This window comes from Myotis lucifugus, unplaced genomic scaffold (assembly GCF_000147115.1).
Source record: "Myotis lucifugus unplaced genomic scaffold, Myoluc2.0 scaffold_336, whole genome shotgun sequence".
NCBI classification, from domain to species: Eukaryota; Metazoa; Chordata; class Mammalia; order Chiroptera; family Vespertilionidae; genus Myotis; species Myotis lucifugus.
The window spans coordinates 413,878-424,323 of record NW_005871384.1 but is presented as its reverse complement, the minus strand read 5'-3'; the positions used below and the strand labels follow the sequence as shown (position 1 = coordinate 424,323).

At 61.3% G+C, this 10,446-nt stretch overlaps 1 protein-coding gene across 1 annotated transcript in view; it reads left to right on the top strand.

Annotated features, from left to right (window-relative positions):
- Positions 1-10,446, top strand: part of AGAP3 (ArfGAP with GTPase domain, ankyrin repeat and PH domain 3) — a 28,107-nt gene that overhangs the window by 3,424 nt on the left and 14,237 nt on the right. Inside the window, 3 exon segments of the mRNA XM_006101000.3 lie at positions 1,273-1,431; positions 4,729-4,821; positions 9,477-9,581. Of these exon segments, the coding sequence (XP_006101062.2) occupies positions 1,273-1,431; positions 4,729-4,821; positions 9,477-9,581 (357 nt within the window).

The window sequence follows — 10,446 nt, the reverse complement described above, 5'->3', positions numbered from 1 at the left end:
AACACTTGCTCTAGGGAGCGTTGTCAGGGCTGCTTCAGGAGCGCGCTGCCCGGGGAGCGGACTCAGGAGGCACAGAGGCGATCTTATTGGGACTAACCAGCCCCTGGCAAAACTGGGAGCGTGAGCAGGCCCCCACCTGTCGGCCCTGTCAGTGTGAGAGTTTAGAAGGGCAGTGCCTGCTCCACAGGGACCAATGGTTTTCATGCCATGTGGGGTACGGGGGGTGGGTGCTTCTGAGCCAGGTTCTTCCAGTGTCCTCCCATAATTCCACTTGGACATCTGTCCACTTCCTGGCCCACTGCCTGGTTATTTTTCGGCCCCTGGCACATGGGCCAGAGCTTCCTTCCGTAAGTGCGTTTCCCACTCTGTCCCTGCTCTGCCGAAGTGCTGGGCCGACACAGGTGCCCCATGGACTGGTCCAGCGGGCAGATGCTGCTTTACTTCTGCCCAGGGCCCACCCGGCCACCAGCTTCCTGTTGGCAGCCTGGTTGCTTTTTCCGAGATGCCTCCCTTTAGCATTTTAGAAGGCAGCCAGGCTCTCCCTGTGAGCGTCCCTCATGGAGCAGAAGAGCAGGGACATAGCTGTAGGCCTTCCTGCACTAGCTCTGAGCTCTCCACCTCAGTTGTGCACGGGGGCCCTGCCAGGGAGGCTCTGATGGGTGAGGGGGCGCAGCTCCTTTGCTCCTTGTGCAGGTGAGGGTCGAGGGGCTACCAGGGCCCTGGACTGTGTGTGTTCTGAGTCCTGGAGTAGACACTGGCATGCACTTTCTGCTCCTCTATTGTCATCTTTTTTGTCTTTCCTCCTTTTCCCAGCCCTGTCGCTTCCTGCCACCTCCTCTGACAGTGGTCTGAGTTGTCATGTGCTCGGCCTCAGCTCTCCCGTGTCCCTTCCCCTGTCACACACACTTCTTACAAGCAAACCTCGTCCTCCCCTGCCCCGACCTCCTGCATCCTTGACATGTCACATCCAGGGTGACCTGCTACCTCGTGTCACACCCTCCTGTGAGCCGACTCCGCAGTTCACTTCCAGCCTCAGCCACTGATTCTGACTTGCTAGGCACTGCCCCTCATTAGCTCCCTGGGGGGCACGGGGCAGCCCCATGCGGTGGCCTCCAGGCCATGCTGCCTCTCTCCTCAGTTCTGTCTAAGTGGCCCCTCTGCTGCCCCATGAGCCCCAGGCCAGGCTCCCCATACTGCAGGGCTCCTGCCTGCTGCCTGGCCCGGCACCCACCCCAGAGCCGCCACGCCCTCAGCAGCCCTCTCTGTCCTTAGGCCACGAATGGCGGCAGCAGCGCATTCAGCGACTACTCGTCCTCAGTCCCCTCTACCCCCAGCATCAGCCAGCGGGAGCTGCGCATCGAGACCATCGCTGCCTCCTCCACCCCCACACCCATCCGCAAGCAGTCCAAGCGGCGTTCCAACATCTTCACGGTACGTGCCCGTGCCCCGCCCCCTCCCGCCTGCCCAGCTGCCTCCACCCGACAGGCAGGGCCCATCTAGGAGGGGCGCCACCTGCAGTCTCCATCCACACAGACACACACAGCTCAGTAGGTTCTAACCGGCGCCCTCGTCCACACCCAGACTCTTCCAGACTCTTTTTCTGAGCCCATGTGGGCTGCCCTCAGCACATCCACATGGACCCACCTGCCCTGCCACACACACCTCCCCTCCCGGCCACCTTAGGGCTTCTTGGCCAGCTTGAGGGATCTGTGGAGGCATCTGCTCTCGCTGCCCCAACACCCTAGATTTCGAAGTTGTGCACCAAGGCTACGCAGAGAGCTAGCGGCAGAGCTTGAACCAGGGCCCAGGCCTCCTGTCCACATTCTGATCTTTCCCATCACCCCACGCTTCCTACCGCCGCTGCGGTTGGTCTAGCAAAGCCTTAGCCATCTTTCCTAGGCCTCCGGCCTGTGCCCCACCACCCTGCCTTTAACCTCACAGGTCGGTTCTCCCCTTCCCCGCAGACCTCACACCCAGGGCCCCATGTGCCTCCTGCTGCTTGGGGCCCAGCCCCTAAGCTCTTAGGCATCCTGAGCCTGCTGTCTGTCATGCCCAGGATCTAGCATCTGGCACATAGTCCACCCCCAAATGCTCACCCTCCAGCTGGGACTTGGCTGGACCATTCCAGGATCTTGGGTCAGACACAGGTGGGTGAGCTGCCGCGTGGATTCTCAGGAGACCGCCCTGTCCTTCTGCGTCACTCCATGCGCCTCTTTCTGAGCATCAGGGCGGGGCTCTCCGCCCGGCCTGTGTCTGCCCGCCGGGCCAGGCCCCAGCCGGGCTCTCAGGAACCAGTCCAGCAGAGCCAGTGCTCCCAGGCCTTGCCCATTCATTCTCGCCCCTGCCTCGCCCAGCACACTTCTGCCCGGTCTGCCTGCCTCTGTCCCCTGTGCCTGCCACGCACTCCCGCCCTGTCCATGCTGACAGCTGCCGCCATGCCTTGCACTGCCCAGCCTTGACCCTGCCTAGACTCGAAGCTTCTTATTTCTGTTCAGGCCCATTGAGACTCACAGGGCCTTGGGCTGCCTGCTTGTGCCACCTGCTGCCGCTGCTGCCACCACTGTAGAGCCTGTGGGTGCCTGTGTGACCGCCGTCCGTGCCCTCTGCACATCCTGCCTCCGTCACCCGCTCCCTCAGCACCATTCTTAACCTTCCACCTTCCTTTGCTGCTAGTCCTGCACATTTGGGCACACCCGCCTTCTCTGTCCTTGCCATGCTCCTGGCCTCCTCGCCACGGCCCTTCGTGCTGCCTGCCCCGTGCCCCTCTGCTGCCTGCTGCCACTGTGCTGCCTCCGCCTGCCATCCTCCCGCGGGGCCTTCCATTCTCTCCATCTTCATGGTGGCAACCTTATTCCCCTGCATTGTTTCCATGGTGACCTCACTTGTGCCATTGTTCCCGAGGCTGCCTCAGGACATGTCCCCCATCTCTAAGGGTTCATCTCGAGACCTCCCCTCTCATCCTTGCTGTTGGGGCCACCCCCTCTCCTCAACATCTCCCTGGCAGAGCAACGCCTGCTCGAGCTGGTGCCCTTGTGACCCGCCCACTGGACATGGCTGTTGAGCTCTCCAGTCTCCCCCATGACTTCATGTACCCGTTTTGTTGACACTCTTGCCCTGGTTCCTGCCATGGGGGTGTGCCCTTCTGGGCTCCCGGGGACCCTCTGGTGGTTGGGGACCTCTCGGCTCGCCAGTCCAGCTGGGGCAGGCTGCACCCCCTCCCCCCTCCCTCCCCGCCCTCCAGTGGCAGCGATCCCATCCACCTTCCTTCTCCCTGGGCCAAAGGGGCAGAGGCTGTGGCACCCAGCGGAGGCCCGGAGCAGGCACTGCTGGAGCTGCGGGCGGTGGCCTTGGGCCCGGTTCTCCCTGCTCCTCGGCTGTGCTCCCCCTGTGCTGCTGTAACTTTGCCCCCTACCTGTGCTCTTGGCTCCCGGCAGCCTGGGTGAACAGGGGGGACATGGGCCTGAACACTCCCCGCTGGCTGAGATGGACTGCCGGCTGCCCTGCCGCCTCCTCTGCCTCCTCCTCCTCCGCCTCCTCTTCCTTTTCATCCCGCTGCCATCTCTCCCCAGGCGCCTGGGTCTCTGCCCTCACCAGTGCTGACCAACTTACGCGGGGCTTGAGTATAACTTGCCAAAATCTTTATTCTTTCGATATTTGCAGATATGTGCCACTGTTTCCAACTTTTCATCAACAAAAAGGCCTTTCCAACTCCTTCCAAATTAGAAGACCAGGTGGTGACACAGCACCTCTGGACATTCCCCTGTGCGGGGCCGGAGGCGGGCCGGGCCTGGGACTGCTCTCAGATGAGACGCGGCCGCCGTGCTCCCCACTCCAGAGACCCACAGGAACCTTTGTAACTAACCCCACCCCCAGGGAAGGCTAGGAAGCTGGAGCCCGAGGCTGGGGGCTGCCGGGGACCAGGCCCGGCTGGACGCTGCGCCAGGCTCGCTGCATGGACAAGAAGGGAGCTCGGCCCCACGCCTGCCCGGCAACGTGGCCCAGAGGGGCGGGGTGTCCACGCGCCCACGGCCCAGCTGCTCCTGGGGGAGCTTTCCTGCCCCTCCCCTCCTCTGCTCCTTCCTGCATGGACTCTGCGTTCCTGCTCTGCTCTGGACGCCAGCACCGCCGCGCGCTTGCCTTTCCCCCTCTTGGCCTCCCGTTTCCTAGGATCCGCATCGGGGCGGCTCTGCCCCAGGAGCCTGGCAGGGGCGCAGGGCCTCTTCCGGCCTCTCTCCTCTCTCTCTCCATCCACTGTGCCCCTTGGGCCACGCCGATGAGCTCGGCGCAACGTGCCGTGTGGTATCTGTGCCGCAGACGGGCCACTGCCCGCTCACTTCTGGACTTTGCTCTCCCCGATTGTCGTGCCCTGTGCTCCTGGCCATTCCTCAGTCCCACCGTCCACCTCTCCTCACCCCTTCCCTTCTCTTACACCCCAGCCCCCTGGGCTGTGCGCCTCTCACGCCCTTGGTATTTCGTGTCCTTGCTCTTTTGTAAGGGGCGGTCCCGGCTCAGTGACCTGTGCTGCTCTGTATGGTGCCCTGTGTAAGAATAAACCCATTGGAATACTCGTGGTCTCAGTTCCTTCCCCGTCCCGCCGCCCCGGCCCTGCCCCTGCTAGGGCCTGTCCAGGCCGAGGGAGGGCGGGCGGGCGGGCTGGGGATTCCAGGTGGGCAGCTGTCCCCCGCTGACCCTGGGCCCCTTTAACATTCCTCCTCTTTTCTCTTCCAGTCTCGGAAGGGTGCCGACTTGGACCGGGAGAAAAAGGCCGCCGAGTGCAAGGTGGACAGTATCGGGAGTGGCCGGGCCATCCCCATTAAACAGGTCAGCACCCCCTTTCCCTGAAGCCTGCGGAGCTGAGGCAAGGCCCAGGAAATGCTAGAGGATGGTTCTTTTCTAGGCCTCTGTGACGGGAGATGGTGTAAGAGGCGGGCACCCCCTCCTGTCAGGCCTGAGGTTCTACTAAGAAGGTCTAAACCTCTGGAACCTCTGGTGGGAAGGGTAGCCAGAGCCGGTCTGTGGTCTGTTACTGCAGATCTGAGCAGCCTGCTCTCCAGGCTTTGCCTGTACCTTCTCACCACCACCAGGGGGCAGCAGAGAGCCGCCTTCAGTTGCTCTCCTGCTGGTGGTTCTGGAGTTGGGTCACCTGGAGGTGGCGACCTGCTGTCTCTGCCAGAGGGCTTGGTCTGGGCGCTCTGGCCTGGAAAAGGAAGAGGATTCACAAGAGTACCCTGAGCGTGCACTGAAGGGTGGACTGAGAGCTGTAGGTCCTCCAGGTTTCATGGCAAAGTCTTACCCATAGGAGCCTCTGTTCATTTGTAAGGAATAAACTTAGTTGAGGTGTCTCTCCCCAACTCCTTTCTGAGCCTGCCTGGCAGGGCTCCCAGGCCTCCTGTGTGGGTCCCTGTGCTGGGAGGAACTTGAGTGACGGGGGTGTCTTTGTGCAGAGATGGTGGTGTCCTGGACAGGGCTCTAGAACTGCTGGCTGGACAAGGGTAGAGCCAGGAGGTGTCCCTCTGGGGCTTGGGCAGGAGCCTGTGCGCTGAGGTGCCCACGAGGATGGGGGCTGTGGCCTGGAGGTCAGTTTGCTGTACCCACAGGAGCTGGGCGAGGCAAAGACCTTGGGAGCTGGTGGTTAGAGAGGTGGTGTCTACAGGGGCCGTGTTGTCAGGTTTTGACCTCAGAGCAGCAGAGCTCAGCTTGGTCAGGGCCCTGTGGTCCGGTCTGGCCCTCTAGGCTGGAGCTTCTGGGGTCCTTGGGCAGTGTGACAAGAATTCGTGTGAAGGTCCATTTAGAATGGAGCCCAGGGTGTGGGTCAGGGTCCCAAGGGCAGGATGGGGACACTGCACGTCCTGTTTCTCCCCTGAGATGTCACTGCGCTCCAGTTGGGTCTGCATGCGGGGAGGCCAGGTGAGAGGCTGAGAGGAGTGGCAGCCGCCATCTCCTGTAGGTCCCCACAAACCCAGTGACTGCCACTGGGGCTCTGCACACCGAGCACCTTGGGGGGCTCTTCTGGGCGACGTGACTGTGATCCCAGGACTCTTTCCCCGCCTGGTGTGTGTACACATAAACCTTTCAGACGTGGTGAGGACGGGTCCTGGGCCCGCGCTGTGAGAAAATGGCAGCCCCAAGTCCTTCCTGTCTGGGGAAGAGTTGGCCAGGGATGCAGGAGCTGCGGGGTGGGGGTGGGAGCCCTGTGGCCAGCACCTGGGCCTCTGGGCTGGGCCAGGCAGTCAGCTAGGTCACTGGCTGTTACAGGCCCATAAACCTCAGGGCCCCCAGGGGACCGATACTCCGGGAAGGAGCCCAGCACAGGCCTGGGCCCCGGGCCCCATGGCCTGCTGGAGGCAGCAGGCCCCTCAGACACGAGCGATCACCCCGGGCGTTTGGGGGAGCGCCTGCGGTTGGGGTGGAGGCTTCGCCCCGCCGGGGCCATTCCTTCCGCTCCCCGCCCCCTGCCCAGGGCCACCCTCCCGCCGCCCGCTCCTTCCCTCCCCCCTGCTCCTGCTGGGAGTGGAGATTGCTTTTCAGTTGCCATTTGCATTCCCAATCAATCCGGACTCCGCAATTAAGCCGGCTGGCGGAGCTGGGAGGGAGGTGGCGGCGGAACGGGTCCTCTGGGGGCTGTCGCCTCGGCGCCGCTCCCATCCGCCCCAGATTGCTTCCTGCTCCGCCGTGCGCAGCCGGGGAGGGAGCGGGACCCCTGGAGCTCCTTCTCCCTCCTCGGAACGCGGCGCCCCGAGAACGGGCGCGGGTGGTGGGGCGGGCGGGCCCTGCGGGCCCAGCTTCTCCGCGGTCCTGCCCGCCCACAGGCACCGGCGCGGGGCGGGCGCGGGCGCCACGTCGGCTGCACTGGCTTCTCCGGGAGCCGGCGCTCCTCCCACGGCCCTCCAGGCTCAGGCTGAGGAGCCATCTCATTGCCGCCGCCGCCCTCGCCCTCTCCGGAGACCAGGCGAAGAGGCCAGGGTTTGGGTAGGAAAGGGCTCCCTCCCGCCTGCCTCCCGGCGACTCCTGGCCTCCGCCCCGAGGAGGGAGGCTGCCATATGTGAGTCCACGCTCCCCGCCGTAGGGGAGACAGGCGGAGGCAATGACATGACTTGACTGCTGTGAAGGGCTAGTTGGTGGCAGAGGAGGGAGAAGAGGCCGGTTCCCTTTTCCTTGACAGGAGCCGGGGTGGGCCCCAGAGCTCTGGTCGCCAACCGGTGGTCCGTGAGGCCCGAAAGGTTGGCCACCGCTGCCCTAGAGCGAGGGCAGGGCTCGGGTTCTAAGAATTAGAGAACAGAGGTCTCTGTGGAGTTCCCGCCCCCCCCCCGCCCCCGGGTGCGGGGTAGTGAGATGAGTTGCCGGGGAGCCTCCCTGAGCGGGAGCAAGATGAGAGGGGGCGACTCAGTCAGGAGACGGGGCCAGGCACCCTCCTGCTGTGAGGGGATGGATGCCCCCCCAGAAGGTCAGCAAACGTTCCTGCCACCCCTCGGTAGTGAAGGTCCGTTAACACGTGTCTGCAGAAGCACCTTGTGACCATATGTCTGTCAGGCTGACTTGGACCAGGATGTGTCCTCCACCTCCAGTCGCAGGTGGGGGCAGCAGGAGGAGGAGGAGGGAGGGAGGAGGGGGAGCAGGGATGTGAAATGTCTATTGAGAAGTGGGAGACGAGTGGAGGGCCCTTACCTCCATCCGGTCCCTACTCTGGTCCCTACTCGGAGGAGAGATGAAGCAGGAAATCCCAAACCACCTGTTTGCTAATCTCCTTGCTCCGAACCTAGTGTTGTATTCCCCTGGGTTCCCCCCACCTCGGGCCTCAGGGCCACAGCCGATGCTGGAGAGACTCCCTGCTTTCTCACACCTGAGTCCCTCTTTTCTAAAAAGAATTTCAGTCCTGGCCAGTTTGGCTCAGTGGTTTGAGCATTGGCCTGCGAACTGAAGGGTCCCAGGTTTGATTCCGATCAAAGGCACATGCATGGGTCGCAGACTCTATCCCCACTAGGAGTGTGCCGGAGGCAGCCGATCCATGATTCTCTTTCATCAGTGATGTTTCTCTCTCTCTCCCTCTCCCTTCCTCTCTGAAATCAATAAAAATATATTTTAAAAAAAATTTCAATTACAGCTGAAATTCAATATTATGTAATTTCCAGGTGTATAGCACAGCGGTTAGACGTATACCCTGCAAAGATGATATTTCTAGTATCTACCGGACACATGCAGAGTTATTACAATATTGTTGCCTGTATTCCCTATGTTGTACTTACATCCCTGTGGCTATTTTTATATATCCCTTCACTTTTTCCCCCTCCCCTAACCCCCTCTCACCTGGTGACCATTAATTTGTTGTCTGTATCTATGGTTTTCTGTTTGTTTATTTTCTTGTTAGATTCCACATATAAGTGAAATCATCACACCTGAACCTCTTAATCCCTCCTTTTCTCTCTAGGGCAGTGGTTCTCAACCTTGGCTGCACATTAGAATCACCTGGGAATCTCTTTAAAATCCTGATTTCTGGGCCTCATCCTCCGGAAATTCTGTTTCTTTGTTATGTTGTGAGGCCACAACATTAGTAACAAAGAAACAGAATTTCCGGAGGATGAGGCCCAGAAATCAGGAATTTTAAAAAGATTCCCAGGTGATTCTAATGTGCAGCCAAGGTTGAGAACCCACTGTCGTACAGTGTCTGTCTCTCTGCCCCTCCCCCCTTTGACCCCCGTTGAGATGGACTCGGGGTGCGTCCCTGGTCTCCCAGCTATTGCCGATCCGGATTTGTGGCCCCTGGTTTGTGGCTCTGGGTGGCTGTCCCTGTAGTTTTGTCCAGGCACCGGCAGAGAGCACGGCCTCTGCTCAGCTCTGGCCCACGGGGGCCATGCTGGTCCTGGAATCTGCCACCTGTATACATTGATAGCCGTCCTTGGCCTCTCCCAGCCCAGCTCCTGTCTTTACTCACAGGTTGTCATTTCAGAGGGAGAGCCAGAGTGGGGAGGGCGTTTCCAGGGCTTGTCATTCGAGGAAGGCAGCGAAGGCTGCCCCGAGTATGGTCTCGTTTCCTCTTCCCACTTTCCGCCAGTCTTGTCTGGTTTCTCCCTGACCGTCCACCAGATGTTTCCTGGGTGTTTGCTGTGGCCCAGGCATTGTCCCAATCTGAGTGTATCAGTGAACAAAACACACAGCAGTCCTTGCTCTCATGAGCTCTGTCCAACCTCATGCTCATGTGACCTCCATGCTCGGAGTGTCTGACCTGCTTGCCCGGGAAGTTGGGTTGCTGGGCTCCATGGCGGGGTCCTTGCAGCCTCCCTTGGGGGAGTTGGGCATTCTGGGATGGTTAGGGGGTTTTCTGTCCTAATCTGGGGCCACCACAGGCTAGAAGGCCAAGGCCTATCTGAGGTCTCTGCCCTTGGAGGCCCAGGCAGGAGGGAAGGGAAGGGAAGGAGGACACCCCCTGGCGCGCTGGCCCTGGGGCTGGCGCCTGCCTCTGATCCCGCCTCTGTCCTCAGGGCATCCTGCTGAAGCGGAGCGGCAAGTCCCTGAACAAGGAGTGGAAGAAGAAGTACGTGACGCTCTGTGACAACGGGCTGCTCACCTACCACCCCAGCCTGCATGTGAGTCTGGGGGGGGGGGGGGGGGGCAGAGGGACGGGCTGCTCACCTACCACCCCAGCCTGCATGTGAGTCCGGGGGGCAGAGGGACGGTGCTGACTCTGGGGCCTTAGTGAGTTCGAGTGGATTCTTGCTTGAGTTGAAGGACTTCACTTTGGTGGCTTGGGAACTGCACAGACCCCAAGGCCCAGGCCAGGCCACACGCTTACACTGAAGCTCTGAGTTGTGGCTGAGCCTCTTGGAGAAAACTCCTCTGGGATGGTCAGCCAGGCTAGGCTGGTGTGGGCAGTCAGGTTTTGTATCTGACATTCTAGTTGTTTGAAGAGCTGATTTGGCCCCTTTACACAGAATTGCTAAAGTTGGGGGTGCCCATGTTGCCAGCCAGGTGTCTTTAGGGAGCCACACCAGTGGGGGTGCCCTGGGCCTGGGATGCTGGAGCTAGAGGGCAGTGAAACCGGGGCTACGGAGAATGGCGTTGGGACTTGGACAGGTCCTGGGAAGAGGAGAGTGGGGTCTGGAGCGTGTGTGGCCTGTGGCCGGGGCTTGCAATGATTGTAGATTGTGGCTCCCCCACCCTTCCTTCTTCCCCCTCCCCTCACTGCGTGGCTCCAGCACACAGCTGTCACCAGAATCCATCTCTGTCACCTCCCCACTGTGGGGCTAATGAGTTCTCCTGTGAAGCCCCTCAAGCACAGCACGTGGGCCAGCCCCACCCCCGGCCCAGAGGCCCAGGGCCTGCCTCAGAGGGTCCCTCGCCTGCCTTTGATTCTGCACAGGCATGGGGAGGCCCAGCCCAGAGGTGCTGGTGGTAACCGGGTCCTGGGAGCACCACCCAGACAGCCGTGCTGAGAGCACGTGGAGGAGGCCT